Source organism: Oncorhynchus keta, unplaced genomic scaffold (genome assembly GCF_023373465.1).
Source record: "Oncorhynchus keta strain PuntledgeMale-10-30-2019 unplaced genomic scaffold, Oket_V2 Un_contig_20679_pilon_pilon, whole genome shotgun sequence".
Classification (NCBI taxonomy): Eukaryota; Metazoa; Chordata; class Actinopteri; order Salmoniformes; family Salmonidae; genus Oncorhynchus; species Oncorhynchus keta.
In genome coordinates, this window is record NW_026282138.1 from 31,168 (window position 1) to 54,282 (window position 23,115).

General features: G+C 48.8%; 1 protein-coding gene and 1 long non-coding RNA gene across 2 annotated transcripts in view; one reads left to right on the forward strand and one right to left on the reverse strand.

The window, feature by feature from the left end:
• LOC127920812 (1-phosphatidylinositol 4,5-bisphosphate phosphodiesterase zeta-1-like) overlaps positions 1 to 12,807 on the forward strand; it is a 39,686-nt gene extending 26,879 nt beyond the window's left edge. The window contains 4 exon segments of the mRNA XM_052504863.1: positions 6,785 to 6,911; positions 12,040 to 12,186; positions 12,727 to 12,778; positions 12,780 to 12,807. Of these exon segments, the coding sequence (XP_052360823.1) occupies positions 6,785 to 6,911; positions 12,040 to 12,186; positions 12,727 to 12,778; positions 12,780 to 12,807 (354 nt within the window).
• On the reverse strand, positions 37 to 1,339 carry LOC127920813 (uncharacterized). Its single transcript, XR_008107487.1, has 4 exons — positions 1,193 to 1,339; positions 914 to 1,148; positions 648 to 852; positions 37 to 610 (listed from the first exon to the last, which is right to left on the reverse strand). It is a non-coding gene; the product is annotated as an uncharacterized LOC127920813 (long non-coding RNA).
• Positions 12,808 to 23,115: the final 10,308 nt, after the last annotated feature.

The window sequence follows — 23,115 nt, forward strand, 5'->3', positions numbered from 1 at the left end:
GTGTGTGGGGGGGGGTGTCCATTTGTGGGAGGGGTGTGTGGGGAGGGGTGTTGTGTGGGAGGGGGTGTGTGGGGAGAGGGGTGTCCATCCTATCTGGAACATTTATCTCTACCTTTACCTCTAACTTACTGCGTCTCTACCTCTAACGTACTGCTTCTCTACCTATAACCTACTGCGTCTCTACCTCTAACCTACTGCGTCTCTACCTCTAACCTACTGCGTCTCTACTTACTGCATCTCTACCTCTAACTTACTGCTTCTCTACTTACTGCGTCTCTACCTCTAACTTACTGCTTCTCTACCTCTAACCTACTGCGTCTCTACCTCTAACCTACTGCGTCTCTACCTCTAACCTACTGCGTCTCTACCTCTAACCTACTGCGTCTCTACCTCTAACCTACTGCGTCTCTACCTCTAACCTACTGCGTCTCTACCTCTAACTTACTGCTTCTCTACCTCTAACCTACTGCGTCTCTACCTCTAACCTACTGCGTCTCTACCTCTAACCTACTGCGTCTCTACCTCTAACCTACTGCGTCTCTACCTCTAACCTACTGCGTCTCTACCTCTAACCTACTGCGTCTCTACCTCTAACCTACTGCGTCTCCACCTCTAACCTACTGCTTCTCTACTTACTGCGTCTCTACCTCTAACCTACTGCGTCTCTACCTCTAACCTACTGCGTCTCTACCTCTAACCTACTGCGTCTCTACCTCTAACCTACTGCGTCTCTACCTCTAACCTACTGCGTCTCTACCTCTAACCTACTGCGTCTCTACCTCTAACCTACTGCATCTCTACCTCTAACCTACTGCGTCTCTACCTCTAACCTACTGCGTCTCTACCTCTAACCTACTGCTTCTCTAACTTACTGCTTCTCTATCTCAAACTTACTGCTTCTCTACCTACTAACCTACTGCGTCTCTACCTCTAACCTACTGCGTCTCTACCTCTAACCTACTGCGTCTCTACCTCTAACCTACTGCTTCTCTACCTCTAACCTACTGCGTCTCTACCTCTAACCTACTGCGTCTCTACCTCTAACTTACTGCTTCTCTACCTCTAACCTACTGCGTCTCTACCTCTAACTTACTGCTTCTCTACCTCTAACCTACTGCGTCTCTACCTCTAACCTACTGCGTCTCTACCTCTAACCTACTGCGTCTCTACCTCTAACCTACTGCATCTCTACCTCTAACCTACTGCGTCTCTACCTCTAACCTACTGCGTCTCTACCTCTAACCTACTGCGTCTCCACCTCTAACCTACTGCGTCTCTACCTCTATAACTTTTTGGGTTACGTTCCCACATTCACTTCCACAGCAACATAGATAGACTGAAAACACATTATCTCTGGGAGGTCAAAGACCAGTTTCAGTTTGTTAGTCATCAGGCTCTGGCCGCCCGGTCTACATTAGCAGACTCAAGGCTCAACGTTGTCCTTTTACTTGTACTGTATATGTAAACGAGCTGCTCCAGTGCACGAGAAAGAGAGATGCTTATGGGTTTTATTCACAAGACACGGTACCATTCCAAATACACTCAAAGGCCAAGCGCAGTGGAATGCCTTACAAATACAAATCAAATCAAAGTTTATTTGTCACGTGCGCCAAATACAACAGGTGTAGGTAGACCTTACAGTGATATGCTTACTTACAGGCTCTAACCAATGGTGCGAAAAAGGTATTAGATGAACAATAGGTAAGTAAAGAAATAAAACAACAGTAAAAAGACAGTGAAAATAACATTAGGAAGGCTATATACAGATACAGTAGTGAGGCTATATACAGTAGAGAGACTATATACAGTAGAGAGGTTATATACAGTAGAGAGGCTATATACAGTAGAGAGGCTATATACAGTAGAGAGGCTATATACAGTAGTCTCCACCTCTAACCTAGGCTATATACAGTGAGAGACTATATACAGTAAAGAGGCTACATACAGTAAGAGAGGCTATATACAGAAAAGAGAGGTTATATACAGTACCCAAGAGGCTACATACAGTAGAGAGGCTATATACAGTAGAGAGGCTACATACAGTAGAGAGGCTATATACATTAGAGAGGCTACATACAGTAGAGAGGCTATAACAGTAGAGAGGCTATATACAGTAAAGAGGCTATATACAGTAGAGAGGCTACATACAGTAGAGAGGCTATATACAGTAGAGAGGCTATATACAGTAAAGAGGCTCTATACAGTAGAGAGGCTATATACAGTAGAGAGGCTATATACAGTAGAGAGGCTATATACAGTAGAGAGGCTATATACAGTAGAGAGGCTACATACAGTAGAGAGGCTATATAGAGTAGAGAGGCTATGTACAGTAGAGAGACTATATACAGTAGAGAGGCTACATACAGTAGAGAGGCTATATACAGTTGAGAGGCTATATACAGTAGAGGCTACATACAGTAGAGAGGCTACATACAGTAGAGAGGCTATATACAGTTGAGAGGCTATATACAGTAGAGAGGCTACATACAGTAGAGGGGCTCCATACAGTAGAGAGGCTACATACAGTAGAGAGGCTATATACAGTAGAGAGGCTACATACAGTAGAGAGGCTATATACAGTAGAGGCTATATACAGTAGAGAGGCTACATACAGTAGAGAGGCTATATACAGTAGAGAGGCTACATACAGTAGAGAGGCTATATACAGTAGAGAGGCTATATACAGTAGAGGCTATATACAGTAGAGAGGCTATATACAGTAGAGAGGCTATATACAGTAAAGAGGCTATATACAGTAGAGAGGCTATATACAGTAGAGAGGCTATATACAGTAGAGAGGCTATATACAGTAGAGAGGATATATACAGTAGAGAGGCTATTATATACAGTTGAGAGGCTATATACAGTAGAGAGGCTATACACTGTAGAGAGGCTAAATAGAGGCTAACGTTTTCCTGTAGTCCACAATCATCTCCTTAGTCTTGGTTATGTTGAGGGAGAGGTTGTTGTCCTGGCACCAAACGACCAGGTCTTTGACCTCCTCCCTATAGGCTGTCACGTCGTTGTCGGTGATCAGGCCTACCACTGTTGTGTTGTCTGCAAAAAAAATGATTGTGTTGGAGTCGTGTCTGGGCAAGTAGTTGTGGGTGAACAGGGAGTACAGGAGGGCTAAGCACGCACCCCTATGGAACCCCATGTTGAGGATCAGCGTGGCAGATGTGTTGTTACCTACCCGTACCACCTGGGGCGGACCGTAAGGAAGTCCAGGATCAAGTTGCAGAAGAAGTGTTTAGTCCCAGGATCCTTAGTTTGGTGATGAGCTTTGACGGCACTATGGTGTTGAATGCTGAGCTGGGGTCAATGAATAACATTCTCACATAGGTGTTCCGTTTTGTCCAGGTGGGAAAGGGCAGTGTGGAGTGCAGTAGAGATTACATCATCTGTGGATCTGTTGGGACGGTATACAAATTGGAGTGGGTCTAGGGTTTCTGGGATAATGGTGTTGATGTGAGCCATGTATCAGCTTTTCAAAGCACTTCATGGCTACGGACGTGTGTCACGGGTCTGTGGTCATTTAGGCAGGTCACCTTGGTGTTCCTGGGCACAGGGACTATGGTGGTCTGCTTAAAACATGTTGGGTATTACAGACTCAATCAGGGACATGTTGAAAATGTCAGTGAAGACACCTGCCAGTTGGTCAGCACATGCCCGGAGCACACGTCTGGGTAATCCGTCTGGCCCCGCAGCCTTGTGAATGTTGACCTGTTTAAAGGTCTTACTCACGTCTGTTACGGAGAGCGTGATCACTCAGTCCTCCAGAACAGCTGATGCTCTCATGCATGCCTCAGTGTTGCTTGCCTCGAAGCGAGCATAGAAGTAATTTAGCTCGTCTGGTAGGCTCGTGTCACTGGGCAGCTCGCAGCTGTGCTTCCCTTTGTAGTCTGTAATAATAATATATATATAATATATGCCATTTAGCAGACGCTTTTATCCAAAGCGACTTACAGTCATGTGTGCATACATTCTACGTAAGGGTGGTCCCGGAGAATCGAACCCACTACCCTGGCGTTACAAGCGCCATGCTCTACCAACTGAGCTACAGAAGGATAGTTTGCAAGCCCTGCCACATCCGACGAGCATCAGAGCCGGTGTAGTATGATTCAATCTTTGCCCTGTATTGACGCTTTGCCTGTTTGATGTTTCGTCGCAGGGCATAGCAGGATTTCTTATAAGCTACCTTGAAAGAGGCAGCTCTACCCTTTAGCTCAGTGAGGATGTTGCCTGTAATCCATGGCTTCTGGTAGGGGTCTGTACGTACAGTCACTGTGGAGACGACGTCCTCAATGCACTTATTGATTGGCTGTCAGCCAATCAGCATTCGGGGCTCAAACCACCCAGTTTATAACAGACAATATACCACGGGTATGACGTAGAATGACCTGTTTACTTTTGTAATTACGTTGTTAACCAGTTTATAATAGCAATAAGGCACCTCTGGGGGTTTGTGGTATAAGGCAAATTAACCACAGCTAAGGACTGTAAATCCAGGCACTCTGCATTTGCGTTGTGAGTAAGAACAGCCCTTTAACCGTGGTATATTAGCCATATGCCATACCCTCTCGGGCCTTATTGCTTCAGTAGACGAAACTAGACTCCCCTGCGCATGAAAAATACATGTATTCTCTTATCAGAGGTGGGGAAAAAACACCTTTATGTATCAACATCCTGTGCTTCAGGTCTGGTACTCCACTCCAGGGAAAGCCTCCTAGAAAGCCCTGCAGAGCTTTCAAGTCCAGTGGAATCGGATTTATAAATAGAATAATGTTCACTTATAAATAGGTATGCTGCTGTATTGAATAATTCAACTAGAAGAGGTAAGAAAATAACGCTGCTTCCTTTTCAACTCTATGGATATATTTCCCATACTGTTTTACTAATCTATTTCCCATACTGTTTTACCAATTTATTTCCCATACTGTTTTACCAATCTATTTGGTATACGGTTTTACCAATCTATTTGGTATACTGTTTTACCAATCTATTTGGTATACTGTTTTACCAATCTATTTGGTATACTGTTTTACCAATCTATTTGGTATACTGTTTTACCAATCTATTTGGTATACTGTTTTACCAATCTATTTGGTATACGGTTTTACCAATCTATTTGGTATACTGTTTTACCAATCTATTTGGTATACTGTTTTACCAATCTATTTGGTATACTGTTTTACCAATCTATTTGGTATACTGTTTTACCAATCTATTTGGTATACGGTTTTACCAATCTATTTGGTATACTGTTTTACCAATCTATTTCCCATACTGTTTTACCAATCTATTTGGTATACTGTTTTACCAATATATTTCCTAACATTCGGTTTCCTTGAGCAGAAGAATGGACCTCACTGACCCAATCTGAGTGAGTTTTGGGATTGTGTGTAATTACCATAACCCCCCAGAAACCCCATAGTCATGCATAGTTCCCCCTTACCCTAAATCAATGAGTCACGGATCAGTCCATCACACAGTTCAGTCCGACACATGTAACACCAGCCTGGTAATCACTGGACTGATGATCAAACCTCACAATACCTATAGCACCACTATGAGGCAGTTGGGGGTCATTGACTTCCGTTTCCTGAGTGAGGCGGATCCATCGGTGCCAGGCAGGCATACCCAGATAACTGCATGCAGGTTTGTCTTTGATCAGGGTTGGGCATAGGGACGAGAGAAGAGGAGAGAGTGGACTACAGATAAGCCTGCCAGACTGGTGTAATTACACTTCTACTTCCTTCCTCCCTCCCTCCTTCCCTCGCTCACTCGGTTCTCTCCCCCATGCCCACTCCTAGTGCTGATGAATCCCTGGCACCAGGCCCCGAGGCAGGCAGAAGAACACACGCCCCATCAGATTGGAACATTTACATCCTCATTGAAAAGCAATGAGAAAAAATTTAATTTGGAATTCAGTAAGGAAACTGAAATTCCAATGTCTGTCTACCACCTGTCTGTCTGTCTGTCTGTCCGTCCGTCCGTCCGTCCGTCCGTCCGTCCGTCCGTCCGTCCGTCTGTCTGTCTGTCTACCACCTCTCTGTCTGTCTGTCTACCACCTGTCTGTCTGTCTGTCTACCACCTGTCTGTCTGTCTGTCTGTCTACCACCTGTCTGTCTGTCTACCACCTGTCTGTCTGTCTGTTTACCACCTGCCTGTCTACCACCCGTCTGTCTGTCTGTCTGTTTACCACCTGCCTGCCTGTCTGTCTGTCTGTCTACCACCTGTCTGTCTGTCTGTTTACCACCTGCCTGTCTGTCTGTCTGTCTTTCTGTCTGTCTGTCTGTCTGTCTGTCTGTCTGTCTGTCTGTCTGTCTGTCTGTCTGTCTGTCTACCACCTCTCTGTCTGCCTGTCTGTCTACCATCTGTCTGTCTGTCTGTCTGTCTGTCTGTCTGTCTGTCTGTCTGTCTGTCTGTCTACCACCTCTCTGTCTGTATGTATGTATGTATGTCTTACGCCATGGCATGCTGGGTTCAACTGTCTCTGGGTTCACAGAGACAGAATTAATGTAAAGTCTGTCTACCACCTGTCTGTCTGTCTGTTTACCACCTGCCTGTCTACCACCTGTCTGTCTGTCTGTCTGTCTGTCTGTCTGTCTGTCTGTCTGTCTGTGTGTGTCAACCACCTGTGTCTGTCTGTATGTATGTATGTCTTACGCCATGGCATGCTGGGTTCAACCGTCTCTGGGTTCACAGAGACAGAATTAATGTAAAGTGTTCAGAGGCAAAAACACTAACAGCTCATGTCTCTGTCCCTGTCCCTTGTGTGAAGGTTATCAGTGGCTCCAACCTGCCTGTTCCGCGGAGCGGCAAGGCCCTGGACCCCTTCGCACGCGTGGAGATCCACAGTGTCCACTCAGACTCCTGCAGGAGACACACAGACACTGTCAGACACAACTGTGAGTTCTCCAAGCGACTGTCCCACTGATTCAATAGTGGGGCAGTCGCCCTTTTAAAGGCAATGTTTCCTTGTCCGTAGAAACCGCATTTACGGTAAACATAAGTCAGATCAATCGGAAATTACCTTTAAAATGTCCATTGCGCTGTGACGCGGATCTCCGCTGTCCGGCTTGAATCCACTTAATGGTAACCGAGCAACTGTGTGTTCTGAAGCATAGATAGAGACGGGTACACATGAGAGGCACCGCGTCTCAGACGTGGTTAGATTGGAGTGTGCGTGAGTCCAGTTACAAAGGCATGAACAAACACGACGGTGAAGCAAACAAAACTAGAGTATGTGAAGGAACCTATGACAGTCAATGTCTGGGAAAGACAGTCAATGTCTGGGAAAGACAGTCAATGTCTGGGAAAGACAGTCAATGTCTGGGAAAGACAGTCAATGTCTGGGAAAGACAGTCAATGTCTGGGAAAGACAGTCTATGTCTGGGAAAGACAGTCTATGTCTGGGAAAGACAGTCAATGTCTTGAAATAGACAGTCGATGTCTGGAAATAGATAGTCAATGCCTGGAAATAGACAGTCAATGTCTGGGAAAGACAGTCAATGCCTGGAAATAGACAGTCAATGTCTGGGAAAGACAGTCAATGTCTGGAAATAGACAGTCAATGCCTGGAAATAGACAGTCAATGTCTGGGAAAGACAGTCAATGCCTGGAAATAGACAGTCAATGTCTGGGAAAGACAGTCAATGTCTGGAAATAGACAGTCAATGCCAGGAAATAGACAGTCAATGCCTGGAAATAGACAGTCAATGTCTGGGAAAGACAGTCAATGCCTGGAAATAGACAGTCGATGTCTGGGAAAGACAGTTGATGTCTGGAAATAGACAGTCAATGTCTGGGGAAAGACAGTCAATGTCTGGGAAAGACAGTCTATGTCTGGAAATAGACAGTCAATGTCTGGAAATAGACAGTCAATGCCTGGAAATAGACAGTCAATGTCTGGGAAAGACAGTCAATGTCTGGGAAAGACAGTCAATGTCTGGGGAAAGACAGTCAATGTCTGGGAAAGACAGTCTATGTCTGGGAAAGACAGTCAATGTCTGGGAAAGACAGTCAATGTCTGGGAAAGACAGTCAATGTCTGGGAAAGACAGTCAATGCCTGGAAATAGACAGTCAATGCCTGGAAATAGACAGTCAATGTCTGGGAAAGACAGTCAATGTCTGGGGAAAGACAGTCAATGTCTGGGAAAGACTGTCAATGTCTGGGGAAAGACAGTCAATGTCTGGAAAAGACAGTCTATGTCTGGGAAAGACAGTCAATGTCTGGGAAAGACAGTCAATGTCTGGGAAAGACAGTCAATGTCTGGGAAAGACAGTCAATGCCTGGAAATAGACAGTCAATGTCTGGAAATAGACAGTCAATGCCTGGAAATAGACAGTCAATGCCTGGAAATAGACAGTCAATGTCTGGAAATAGACAGTCAATGTCAGGAAATAGACAGTCAATGTCTGGAAATAGACAGTCAATCCCTGGAAATAGACAGTCAATGTCTGGAAATAGACAGTCGATGTCTGGAAGAAAAAATGGGCTCAACCTACAAAGTCTCAGAGTGATACAGTGTACAGAGTAGCAGACTAGCTGTGATCTCAAAGTACTGTTTGAATCTACAGTCAGAACCCATACTCATAGAGACCAGTCTCCTGCCCTAGGAAACCACTTTATAAAACTTTAATTCTTCTCCCCGTGAATCCAATTCCCGGGCCGACAGCTCTTGGGCTTCCGAGGCGAAATGTGCTGATGAGCTAGCCTCTTCAAAAGGCACAGTGTGGGTCCCAAAGACCTGCACTCTTTCCCCTATGTAGTCCACTGTTTTTGACCAGGGTCCAGGTAGTGCACTTTAGGCTATAGGGTATGATTTGGGATGCACTGTCTGGTTTGCCTTGAGAGAAGTAGAGGGCTCATCCTTGAACTACAGTAGGCTACACTAGACCTCAGAAAGAACACAGAGGACAGAGAGACACGAGACCTCAGAAAGAACACAGAGGACAGAGAGACACGAGACCTCAGAAAGAACACAGAGGACAGAGAGACACGATTCTGTATATCAGACAGAGGACAGGGTCCACTAGAGAGGTGAGGACAGGGTCCACTAGAGAGGAGAGAGGACAGGCTGCTCTCACTAGAGAGGAGAGATGACAGGCTGCACTCACTAGAGAGGAGAGAGGACAGGCTGCACTCACTAGAGAGGAGAGAGGACAGGCTGCACTCACTAGAGAGGAGAGAGGACAGGCTGCTCTCACTAGAGAGGAGAGGACAGGGTCCACTAGAGAGGAGAGATGACAGGCTGCACTCATTAGAGAGGAGAGAGGACAGGCTGCACTCACTAGAGAGGAGAGAGGACAGGCTGCTCTCACTAGAGAGGAGAGAGGACAGGCTGCTCTCACTAGAGAGGAGAGAGGACAGGCTGCACTCACTAGAGAGGAGAGAGGACAGGCTGCACTCACTAGAGAGGAGAGAGGACAGGCTGCTCTCACTAGAGAGGAGAGAGGACAGGCTGCACTCACTAGAGAGGAGAGAGGACAGGCTGCACTCACTAGAGAGGAGAGAGGACAGGCTGCACTCACTAGAGAGGAGAGAGGACAGGCTGCTCTCACTAGAGAGGAGAGAGGACAGGCTGCACTCACTAGAGAGGAGAGAGGACAGGCTGCTCTCATTAGAGAGGAGAGGACAGGGTGCACTCACTAGAGAGGAGAGAGGACAGGCTGCTCTCATTAGAGAGGAGAGGACAGGGTGCACTCACTAGAGAGGAGAGAGGACAGGCTGCTCTCACTAGAGAGGACAGGCTGCACTCACTAGAGGAGAGAGGACAGGCTGCTCTCACTAGAGAGGAGAGAGGACAGGCTGCTCTCACTAGAGAGGAGAGAGGACAGGCTGTACCCACTAGAGAGGAGAGAGGACAGGCTGCTCTCACTAGAGAGGACAGGCTGTACCCACTAGAGAGGAGAGAGGACAGGCTGCTCTCACTAGAGAGGAGAGAGGACAGGCTGTACCCACTAGAGAGGAGAGAGGACAGGCTGTACCCACTAGAGAGGAGAGAGGACAGGCTGTACCCACTAGAGGACAGGCTGCTCTCACTAGAGAGGAGAGAGGACAGGCTGCTCTCACTAGAGAGGAGAGAGGACAGGCTGCTCTCACTAGAGAGGAGAGAGGACAGGCTGCTCTCACTAGAGAGGAGAGAGGACAGGCTGTACCCACTAGAGAGGAGAGAGGACAGGCTGCTCTCACTAGAGAGGGGAAAGAAAAGAGAGCCAAGCGAGGACACTAGACGTATACACTATACCTACAGTGCAGTAATCAAATCAAATCAAATTTATTTATATAGCCCTTCGTACATCAGCTGATATCTCAAAGTGCTGTACAGAAACCCAGCCTAAAACCCCAAACAGCAAACAATGCAGGTGTAAAAGCAAATGTCATTTGTGATTTAGATTTTTGCTACTGGAGATTATATAAAAAGTTGTATTTGCATATTCAAGAATATCACTTATTCACAGGTCAATGTGGACCATTTCATTAACAGCTTGTGAAGCATTTCCATCATTTGAAGTCTGGGTGAACAATAACACGTGTTTCTGTCTGTTTTAATATAATATATATATATAATATATGCCATTTAGCAGACGCTTTTATCCAAAGCGACTTACAGTCATGTGTGCATACATTCTACGTATGGGTGATCCCGGGGATCGAACCCACTACCCTGGCGTTACAAGCGCCATGCTCTACCAACTGAGCTACAGAAAACATCCCTTTGAAAAAACCCCAGGACATGTCTCATTCAATCTCCTCTGTCTGCTTTCATCTGCCCTCAGGACATGTCTCATTCAATCTCCTCTGTCTGCTTTCATCTGCCCTCAGGACATGTCTCATTCAATCTCCTCTGTCTGCTTTCATCTGCCCTCAGGACATGTCTCATTCAATCTCCTCTGTCTGCTTTCATCTGCCCTCAGGACATGTCTCATTCAATCTCCTCTGTCTGCTTTCATCTGCCCTCAGGACATGTCTCATTCAATCTCCTCTGTCTGCTTTCATCTGCCCTCAGGACATGTCTCATTCAATCTCCTCTGTCTGCTTTCATCTGCCCTCAGGACATGTCTCATTCAATCTCCTCTGTCTGCTTTCAATCTGCCCTCAGGACATGTCTCATTCAATCTCCTCTGTCTGCTTTCATCTGCCCTCAGGACATGTCTCATTCAATCTCCTCTGTCTGCTTTCATCTGCCCTCAGGACATGTCTCATTCAATCTCCTCTGTCTGCTTTCATCTGCCCTCAGGACATGTCTCATTCAATCTCCTCTGTCTGCTTTCATCTGCCCTCAGGACATGTCTCATTCAATGTCCTCTGTCTGCTTTCATCTGCCCTCAGGACATGTCTCATTCAATCTCCTCTGTCTGCTTTCATCTGCCCTCAGGACATGTCTCATTCAATCTCCTCTGTCTGCTTTCATCTGCCCTCAGCGATAATGAACTCCTGAACGGAGTGTTAAAGACGCAACTCAAGAGTCTAATTGTTTCTTGATAGCATCAGATATAGTCGCACCTTACTCGGTTCACAGGGCCCTGCTTTGACCAGGGCCCACATAGAGCTCTGGTCTAAAGTAGTGCACTATATAGGGAATAGGGTTCTATAGGGCCCGGGTGTAAAGTAGTCCACTATATAGGGAATATGGTTCTATAGGGCTCTGGTCTAAAGTAGTTCACTATATAGAAAACAGGGTTCTATAGGGCCCTGGTATAAAGTAGTGCACTATATAGGGAATAGGGTGCCATATCGTACCCTAGGTTGTTTTGATAGTCGTTATTCTATAGAGGCGTTTACATCCCCTGGCCACGTATCACCCTTCATTTGGACCTAGCGTGTTCTAAAGCCCGAGCACTTCCTCGATGTAAACGAACAGTGATTCATCTTATTTAGAACACATCACCCAGACATGGACTGCTAGGTGGAGACAAGAGGGGGAGATAGAGAGTTCACCTATTCATAGGGGCTTTGAGTGGATTTTCATAGGGGATTTGAGTGGGAGTTTGAGGGTGGAAATAGTAACTGTTCTGGCTCCCTCCCACAGCTCTGAGCCCTCGTTGGGACTCAGCCATGAACTTCACCATCTCTGTCCCTGACCTCAGCCTCATCCGCTTCACTGTAAGAGACCAGACAGGACTCACCTCTGAGTTTATAGGACAGTACACCATCCCCTTCATCAGCATGAAGAAAGGTGAGAGGTGGAGGAAGAGGAGAGAGAGGAAGAGAAAGAGGGGGAGGATGAGGAGAGAGAGGGAGGGGGAGGATGATTGTTAGTGAGGGAGGAAGAGGGGAAGAGAGGGAGGGGGAGGATAAGGAGAGAGAGGAGGAAGAGGGTTAGCGAGGGGGGGGGAGAGATGGATTGGGAGGAAGAGGGTTAGCGAGGGAGGGGGGGGTTAGCGAGGGAGGGGGAGGGTTAGAGAGGGAAGGGGAGGGTTAGCAAGGGAGGGGGAAGAAGAGATGGATGGGGAGGAAGAGGTTTAGCGAGGGAGGGGGAGGAAGAGAGTTAGCGAGGGAAGAAGAGGGTTAGCGAGGGAGGAAGAGGGTTAGCGAGGGAGAGGGGTAAAGAGAGAGAACACACAGTCATGAGTGATTGACATAATCAGGCCTGAACAGTGACATGGACTGTGTTCCAATCCACAAGGATGCTTCCTTTCAAGGCAGGTAGGCAGCATCCTTTGTATTGAGACATCGTATCCATTAGTTGCATGTGCTTGTATTCCCATCTCTCCAGGGTACCGCTGGGTTCCTCTCCTGTCTAGAGAGGGCTATAGCCTGGATCCAGCTTCTCTTCATTTTCATCTGGTACTCCTAGCACCTCTCCATCTGATAACTTCTCCTTCTTAGAGCTTCTCCTTCTCCAGGACCTAACCATTGCATCTCAGCCTGGATTCAGCATCTCTTTGTCTTCGTCTGGTACTTCTAGAAACCCCTAGAATCTTCCTAGGACGTCTCCATGTGTGGCATACCTAGCACTTCATTTCTCCATTACCCAGGCTCAGCATTGATAAAGGCCCTTGGCTAGTTCCAGGAAGCAGCAAGTAATTAAAAGTGGATGTAGGTACAGTATGATATAGATATCTGATTTATTGTCATAGAACAAGTCTGATATACAGTATTGTACGGAAACTAGTGGTATAGATCTAGTGATATAGATCAGCAGGACAATGGGACTGGGACTTTCTGAAGGCACTGTACAAAGTAAGGGTATTTCAATTGTTGAAGTATTGACGCATAGTGACTCGAAGGAGTTCCGTTTCTGCATTCAACTCTGTGGATGAAGTCATGGTGGAGTTGAGGTACTTGGCAAGGGATGGGACAGGGACTGACTAAGGCTGGGGATGGGACTGACTAAGGCTGGGGATGGGACAGGGACTGACTAAGGCTGGGGTGGGACTGACTAAGGCTGGGGATGGGACAGGGACTGACTAAGGCTGGGGATGGGACAGGGACTGACTAAGGCTGGGGCTGGGACAGTGACTGACTAAGGCTGGGGTGGGACAGGGACTGACTAAGGCTGGGGATGGGACAGGGACTGACTAAGGCTGGGGATGGGACTGGGACTGACTAAGGCTGGGATGGGACTGGGACTGACTAAGGCTGGGGATGGGACTGACTAAGGCTGGGGATGGGACTGGGACTGACTAAGGCTGGGGATGAGACAGGGACTGACTAAGGCTGGGGATGGGACAGGGACTGACTAAGGCTGGGGATGGGACTGGGACTGACTAAGGCTGGGGATGGGACTGACTAAGGCTGGGGATGGGACAGGGACTGACTAAGGCTGGGGATGAGACAGGGACTGACTAAGGCTGGGGATGGGACAGGGACTGACTAAGGCTGGGGATGGGACAGGGACTGACTAAGGCTGGGGATGGACTGGGACTGACTAAGGCTGGGGATGGGACTGACTAAGGCTGGGGATGGGACAGGGACTGACTAAGGCTGGGGATGGGACAGGGACTGACTAAGGTTGGGGATGGGACTGACTAAGGCTGGAGATGAGACAGGGACTGACTAAGGCTGGGGATGGGACAGGGACTGACTAAGGCTGGGGATGAGACAGGGACTGACTAAGGCTGGGGATGGGACAGGGACTGACTAAGGCTGGGGATGGGACTGGGACTGACTAAGGCTGGGGATGGGACTGACTAAGGCTGGGGATGGGACAGGGACTGACTAAGGCTGGGGATGGGACTGACTAAGGCTGGGGATGGGACAGGGACTGACTAAGGCTGGGGATGAGACAGGGACTGACTAAGGCTGGGGATGGGACTGACTAAGGCTGGGGATGGGACTGACTAAGGCTGGGGATGGGACAGGGACTGACTAAGGCTGGGACTGGGACTGACTAAGGCTGGGGATGGGACTGACTAAGGCTGGGGATGGGACTGACTAAGGCTGGGGATGGGACAGGGACTGACTAAGGCTGGGGATGGGACTGACTAAGGCTGGGGATGGGACAGGGACTGACTAAGGCTGGGACTGGGACTGACTAAGGCTGGGGATGGGACAGGGACTGACTAAGGCTGGGGATGGGACTGACTAAGGCTGGGGATGGGACTGACTAAGGCTGGGACTGGGACTGACTAAGGCTGGGGATGGGACAGGGACTGACTAAGGCTGGGGATGGGACTGACTAAGGCTGGGGATGGGACAGGGACTGACTAAGGCTGGGACTGGGACTGACTAAGGCTGGGGATGGGACAGGGACTGACTAAGGCTGGGGATGGGACTGACTAAGGCTGGGGCTGGGACAGGGACTGACTAAGGCTGGGGATGGGACTGGGACTGACTAAGGCTGGGGATGGGACTGGGACTGACTAAGGCTGGGGCTGGGACAGGGACTGACTAAGGCTGGGGATGGGACAGGGACTGACTAAGGCTGGGGTGGGACTGGGACTGACTAAGGCTGGGGATGGGACTGACTAAGGCTGGGGATGGGACAGGGACTGACTAAGGCTGGGGATGAGACAGGGACTGACTAAGGCTGGGGATGGGACTGACTAAGGCTGGGGATGGGACTGACTAAGGCTGGGGATGGGACAGGGACTGACTAAGGCTGGGGTGGGACAGGGACTGACTAAGGCTGGGGATGAGACAAAGGGACTGACTAAGGCTGGGGATGGGACTGACTAAGGCTGGGGATGGGACTGGGACTGACTAAGGCTGGGGATGGGACAGGACTGACTAAGGCTGGGGTGGGACAGGGACTGACTAAGGCTGGGGATGAGACAGGGACTGACTAAGGCTGGGGATGGGACTGACTAAGGCTGGGGATGGGACAGGGACTGACTAAGGCTGGGGCTGGGACAGTGACTGACTAAGGCTGGGGTGGGACAGGGACTGACTAAGGCTGGGGATGGGACTGGGACTGACTAAGGCTGGGGATGGGACTGGGACTGACTAAGGCTGGGGATGGGACTGGGACTGACTAAGGCTGGGGATGGGACTGACTAAGGCTGGGAGGGAGGGAAAGCTGGATGGGAGGGAGGGAAGGCTGGATGGGAGGGAGGGAAGGCTGGATGGGAGGGAGGGAAAGCTGGATGGGAGGGAGGGAAGGCTGGATGGGAGGGAGGAAGGCTGGATGGGAGGGAGGGAGGGAAGGCTGGATGGGAGGGAGGGAGGGAAGGCTGGATGGGAGGGAGGGAAGGCTGGATGGGAGGGAGGGAAAGCTGGATGGGTGGGAGGGAGGGAAGGCTGGATGGAGAATAAAGTAGAATACTCTATTACAGACATGACAATCAACCGCTTACAATGATGGAAAACCATGTAACAAAAACATTCAACACTTTCAGGACTTACAATACTTTACAAGGAACCAATGTGCTACAGTTCTAACAATAGAATCACCCGGGACTGGATGGATTGTCTTAAGACCAATGTGACTGTCTCAGAGTTAAGATAAAAATAACAGATAAAACAAGGCATATGAAAGGGCTAGCAGCAGCTGCCACGGTTTAAAAGCCTTGAGAAAGGCCCTGTGCAGTGGGTGATATAAAAACATTTCATAAGAGGTTTATATTATTGAAACCAAAACAGTATACAATGTAGTCTATTCTCATCCCTTCCCCTATGAGTCCCTAATGGCCCATGTGGCCCTGGTCAAACGTAGTGCATTATATAGGGAATATGGTCCCATTTGGGACTCAGCCCTTATGAATGTCGTGCAGAGCAGGTTGCCCAGGTCCGCAGCCTCCTGGGAGAATGGTGATTGATTACATGACTTTGTTCCACCTGGTAAATCTCTTCAATGGATCCCTGCATCTCATCTCTGCATCTAATCAATACATTCCTACGTATGACTCAGACTAATGACATTCATAGGGACTGAGCTGGGGATGGGACTAGGGCTGAGCTGGGGATGGGACTAGGGCTGAGCTGGGGATGGGACTAGGGCTGAGCTGGAGATGGGACTAGGACTGGGGATGGGACTAGGACTGAGCTGGAGATGGGACTAGGACTGGGGATGGACTAGGACTGAGCTGGAGATGGGACTAGGACTGGGGATGGGACTAGGGCTGAGCTGGAGATGGGACTAGGACTGGGGATGGGACTAGGACTGGGGATGGGACTAGGGCTGAGCTGGGGATGGGACTCGGGCTGGGGATGGGACTAGGGCTGAGCTGGGGATGGGACTAGGGCTGGGACTAGGGCTGGGACTAGGACTGAGCTGGGGATGGGACTCGGGCTGGGGATGGGACTAGGGCTGAGCTGGGGATGGGACTCGGGCTGGGGATGGGACTAGGGCTGAGCTGGGGATGGGACTCGGGCTGGGGATGGGACTAGGGCTGAGCTGGGGATGGGACTAGGGCTGGGACTAGGGCTGGGACTAGGGCTGGGGATGGGACTAGGGCTGGGACTAGGGCTGAGCTGGGGATGGGACTAGGGCTGAGCTGGGGATGGGACTTGGGCTGGGGATGGGACTAGGGCTGAGCTGGGGATGGGACTAGGGCTGGGGATGGGACTAGGGCTGGGACTAGGGCTGAGCTGGGGATGGGACTAGGGCTGAGCTGGGGATGGGACTAGGGCTGGGGATGGGACTAGGGCTGAGCTGGGGATGGGACCAGGGCTGGAGATGGGACTAGGGCTGAGCTGGAGATGGGAGGGAGGGAGCCAGCCACACGCTCTCATCTATCACTGTACTAACACAATCAGGCCATTAAGACATGAGATAGGAGTCACAGTATAAACAATATGACATTTTACAACAAATGATCTACACACATAACAAATAGTCAATTATGAGTTAAATAATGGATACAATTAATTACACATTTTCAAAACATACATTTCCTTCATTTTGTTCACATTGAGATAGAAAAAGACAAGGAAGATGCAGTGTAGAGAATAGATTCTAAGTCTGGTGTCCAGAATCAGACTAGAGTCTCCCTGCTAGCCTTAGTTCCTTGTAACATTCCATTCTTCGAATCCAAACACTAGTAGCTTGTTTAGGATGTTGACTCGTCTATATGAAGGAGCAGGGTGTTGACTCGTCTATATGAAGGAGCAGGGTGTTGACTCGTCTATATGAAGGAGCAGGATGTTGACTCGTCTATATGAAGGAGCAGGGTGTTGACTCGTCTATAGGAAGGAGCAGGGTGTTGACTCGTCTATATGAAGGAGCAGGGTGTTGACTCGTCTATAGGAAGGAGCAGGATGTTGACTCGTCTATATGAAGGAGCAGGATGTTGACTCGTCTATAGGAAGGAGCAGGGTGTTGACTCGTCTATATGAAGGAGCAGGATGTTGACTCGTCTATAGGAAGGAGCAGGATGTTGACTCGTCTATATGAAGGAGCAGGATGTTGACTCGTCTATATGAAGGAGCAGGATGTTGACTTGTCTATATGAAGGAGCAGGATGTTGACTCGTCTATATGAAGGAGCAGGATGTTGACTCATCTATATGAAGGAGCAGGATGTTGACTCGTCTATAGGAAGGAGCAGGATGTTGACTCGTCTATAGGAAGGAGCAGGATGTTGACTCGTCTATATGAAGGAGCAGGGTGTTGACTCGTCTATATAAAGGAGCAGGATGTTGACTCGTCTATATGAAGGAGCAGGATGTTGACTCGTCTATAGGAAGGAGCAGGATGTTGACTCGTCTATATGAAGGAGCAGGATGTTGACTCGTCTATAGGAAGGAGCAGGATGTTGACTCGTCTATATGAAGGAGCAGGATGCAGTAAAGTAGTTGCACATGAGAAGGCATGCTAAAACAAGTTGTTTTGCACAACCTCGAGTGTGCAATTGCTTTTCTACAACGGGTTCCAATTTGTAAGTCGCTCTGGATAAGAGCGTCTGCTAAATGACTTAAATGTAAATGTAAATGTTACCAATTCAATAAAAAAATAATTTTGATAACTGTATTCGTAGGCTACTATTTCATCCCTCAACGGAAATGGATGCTGAAAGGTTTTTCAGATTAAACAGAAAACCAAGATGCCCATTTTTGCATCGTAGATGTGCCTGTGCTAAACAGGTTTCTTAGTATGGCTTAGAACACTTCTCAACCAATCACAATGCTTGTTTTGACCAACCCGTTGTAGAAATCTCCTTAGATGCTGATCTAGGGTTGAGTTTTTACTTCCCTTCCCTCATGGTAGAGTTCTGGATTAGATGAGGATTGTTAAAAAGATCCCAGATCAGTGCCAATAGAACAGACAAGTTCGTAGGATAAAAAAAATCCTCCACGCTCCATGGAGGTTCCTGTACAACACTGCCATCTATTGGTGGTAGGCTGGCATCACATCACCTCTCCAGAATGGTGTTCAGCTGGGAGAAAACATTTTGAAACGGAATGAGGTGCTACCTGTTCTTGCCCAATGAAAGAGCGCTTTTTTTTTTTTTTTTTCTCAAACGTTTTTTCAAACTGAGGGAAACAGGGAGAGACAGTGCTACTTGGATTTTTGTCCAATGAGAAACGCTCATCTTCGGGTTTCCGCACTAGGCATCAGTAGGGAACCACTGTGCAACGTTGTAAAAAGTTACGCTGCGATGCGCCCCCAATAAAAAGGCACTAGGCACCCGATTGTCCAGCAGGAACCACTCATCTGTGTCCATGTTGTTCTGTTCCAGTCTGACGTTGGCTGAGGCCACAAAGACCTTCCTGCTCTTCACGGTCACCTCTAACTGCGGTCTTGCACGGACGACATGTCTCGGTACTCTATCTACAGACAGACGGAGAAGAACAACACTTTGTTATTCATTTTTACTTTTAAATATTTTAAATGTGTCTTTTGCTTTTAGCAAAAGGTCAGAGATAGATTAGAAATGTAGCACAGGGAATGTCTGGCCATACTAACCACAAACGACTTACTTTCATCTGCACCACAGTGTCTACACTCCCCCAGTGTCTACACTCCCAGTGTCTACACTCCCAGTGTCTACACTCCCAGTGTCTACACTCCCACAGTGTCTACACTCCCAGTGTCTACACTTCCAGTGTCTACACTCCCACAGTGTCTACACTCCCACAGTGTCTACACTCCCAGTGTCTACACTTCCAGTGTCTACACTCCCAGTGTCTACACTCCCAGTGTCTACACTTCCAGTGTCTACACTCCCAGTGTCTACACTCCCACAGTGTCTACACTCCCAGTGTCTACACTCCCAGTATCTACACTCCCACAGTGTCTACACTCCCAGTGTCTACACTCCCACAGTGTCTACACTCCCAGTGTCTACACTCCCAGTGTCTACACTCCCACAGTGTCTACACTCCCAGTGTCTACACTCCCACAGTGTCTACAATCCTACACTGTCTACACTCCCAGTGTCTACACTCCCACAGTGTCTACACTCCCACAGTGTCTACACTCCCAGTGTCTACACTCCCACAGTGTCTACACTCCCATGTCTACACTCCCACAGTGTCTACACTCCCACAGTGTCTACAATCCTACACTGTCTACACTCCCAGTGTCTACACTCCCACAGTGTCTATACTCCCACAGTGTCTACAATCCACATTGTCTACACTCCCAGTGTCTACACTCCCACAGTGTCTACACTCCCCAGTGTCCTACACTCCCAGTGCCACACTCCCCAGTGTCTACACTCCCACAGTGTCTACACACCCAGTGTCTACACTCCCACAGTGTCTGGCACACCCAGTGTCTACACTCCACAGTGTCTACACTCCCACAGTGACACTCAAAAATGTCTACACTCCACAGTGATACACTCCCAGTGTCTACACTCCCAGTGTCTACACTCCCAGGTGTCTACACACCCAGTGTCTACACTCCCCAGTGTCTACACTCCCACAGTGTCTACACTCCTACACTGTCCACACTCCCACAGTGTCTACACTCCCCCAGTGTCTACACTCCCACAGTGTCTACACTCCCCAGTGTCTTACACTCCCCAGTGTCTACACTCCAAGTGTCTACACTCCCACAGTGTCTATACTCCCACAGTGTCTACACTCCCACAGTGTCCAACAATCCTACACTGTCTACACTCCCAGTGTCTACACTCCCCCAGTGTCTACACTCCCCCAGTGTCTACACTCCCAGTGTCTACACTTCCAGTGTCTACAATCCCAGTGTCTACACTCCCACAGTGTCTACACTCCCAGTGTCTACACTCCCAGTATCTACACTCCCACAGTGTCTACACTCCCACAGTGTCTACACTCCCAGTGTCTACACTCCCAGTGTCTACACTCCCACAGTGTCTACACTCCCACAGTGTCTACACTCCCAGTGTCTACACTCTCACAGTGTCTACACTCCCAGTGTCTACACTCCCACAGTGTCTACACTCCCACAGTGTCTACAATCCTACACTGTCTACACTCCCAGTGTCTACACTCCCAGTGTCTACACTCCCACAGTGTCTATACTCCCACACTGTCTACACTCCCACAGTGTCTACACTCCCAGTGTCTACACTCCCACAGTGTCTACACTCCCAGTGTCTACACTCCCAGTGTCTATACTCCCACAGTGTCTACACTCCCAGTGTCTACACTCCCAGTGTCTACACTCCCACAGTGTCTACACACCCAGTGTCTACACTCCCACAGTGTCTACACTCCCCCAGTGTCTACACTCCCAGTGTCTACACTCCCAGTGTCTACACTCCCACAGTGTCTACACACCCAGTGTCTACACTCCCAGTGTCTACACTCCCAGTGTCTACACTCCCAGTGTCTACACTCCCAGTGTATACACTCCCACAGTGTCTACACTCCCACAGTGTATACACTCCCACAGTGTCTACACTCCCAGTGTCTACACTCCCACAGTGTCTACACTCCCCCAGTGTCTACACTCCCCCAGTGTCTACACTACCCCAGTGTCTACACTCACAGTGTCTACACTCCCCCAGTGTCTACACACCCAGTGTCTACACTCCCACAGTGTCTACACTCCCAGTGTCTACACTCCCAGTGTCACACTCCCAGTGTCTACACTCCCACAGTGTCTACACACCCAGTGTCTACCTCCCAGTGTCTACAATCCCAGTGTCTACACTCCCCAGTGTCTACACTCCCAGTGTCTACACTCCCAGTATCTACACTCCCACAGTGTCTGCACTCCCACAGTGTCTACACTCCCAGTGTCTACACTCCCAGTGTCTACACTCCCACAGTGTCTACACTCCCACAGTGTCTACACTCCCAGTGTCTACACTCTCACAGTGTCTACACTCCCAGTGTCTACACTCCCACAGTGTCTACACTCCCAGTGTCTACAATCCTGCACTGTCTACACTCCCAGTGTCTACACTCCCAGTGTCTACACTCCCACAGTGTCTATACTCCCACACTGTCTACACTCCTCACAGTGTCTGCACTCGTCTGCACTCCCAGTGTCTACACTCCCACAGTGTCTACACTCCCAGTGTCTGCACTCCCAGTGTCTATCTCCACAGTGTCTACACTCCCAGTGTCTACACTCCCAGTGTCTACACTCCCACAGTGTCTACACACCCAGTGTCTACACTCCCACAGTGTCTACACTCCCCCGGTGTCTACACTCCCGTGTCTACACTCCTTGGTCATCTACACTCCCCACATTAATCTACACACCCAGTGTCTACACTCCCAGTGTCTACACTCCAGTGTCACCTCCCAGATGTCTGCACTCCAGTGTATACACTCACAGTGTCTACACTCCCCACAGTGTATACACTCACAGTGTCTGCACTCCCGGTGTCTACACTCCCACAGGTCTTATCTCCCCAGTGTCTACACTCCCCAGTGTCTACACTACCCCAGTGTCTACACTCACAGTGTCTACACTCCCCAGTGTCTACACTCCCGGAGTGTCTACACTCCCAGTGTCTACACTCACACAGTGTCTATACTGCCACAGTGTCTACCTCCACAGTGTCTGCAATCCTGCCTGTCTGCACTCCCAGTGTCTACACTCCCCCAGTGTCTACCTCCCCAGTGTCTACACTCCCCAGTGAATCTACACTCCCAGTGTCTACACTTCCCACAGTGTCTACACTCCCAGTGTCTATACTCCCACAGTGTCTGCACTCCCAGGTGTCTACACTCCCAGTGTCTACCTCCCACAGTGTCTACACTCCCAGTGTCTACACTCCCACAGTGTCTCACTCCCAGTGTCTACACTCCCAGTGTCTACACTCCCACAGTGTCTACATGATTGATAATATAATATAATAATATATGCCATTTAGCAGGCAGCTTTTATCAAAAGCGACTTACAGTCATGTGTGCATACATTCTACGTATGGGTGGTCCGGGGGATCGAGACCCACTACCCTGGCGTTACAAGCGCCATGCTCTACCAACTGAGCTACAGGACCACCTGATGTGATGAAGCCCATATACTCTGCCCCATGGCTTTCCAGTCTACAAGCCTTGTATTGCTTAATGAGAACAGTCCACAGCAGGCCTATTGTTGTAAATAACTCAAAACAGAGGCTGCAATTCTAGCTATTGAAAACATCAGACTAAAAAGTATGTTTGACTGTTTCATAATCGAAGCCATGTTGAGGCATAATTTTAGATAACGTGCTGCTCACACTGTTAAAGTGACAGTTGAATATTCCTTCTCCCCTTTTCTTACGGGCATACATACATTTTGAGTTTCTCAACAAGGAAACCTAACTTTATGTGTGGCACTGCGGTCAAGACTCTAC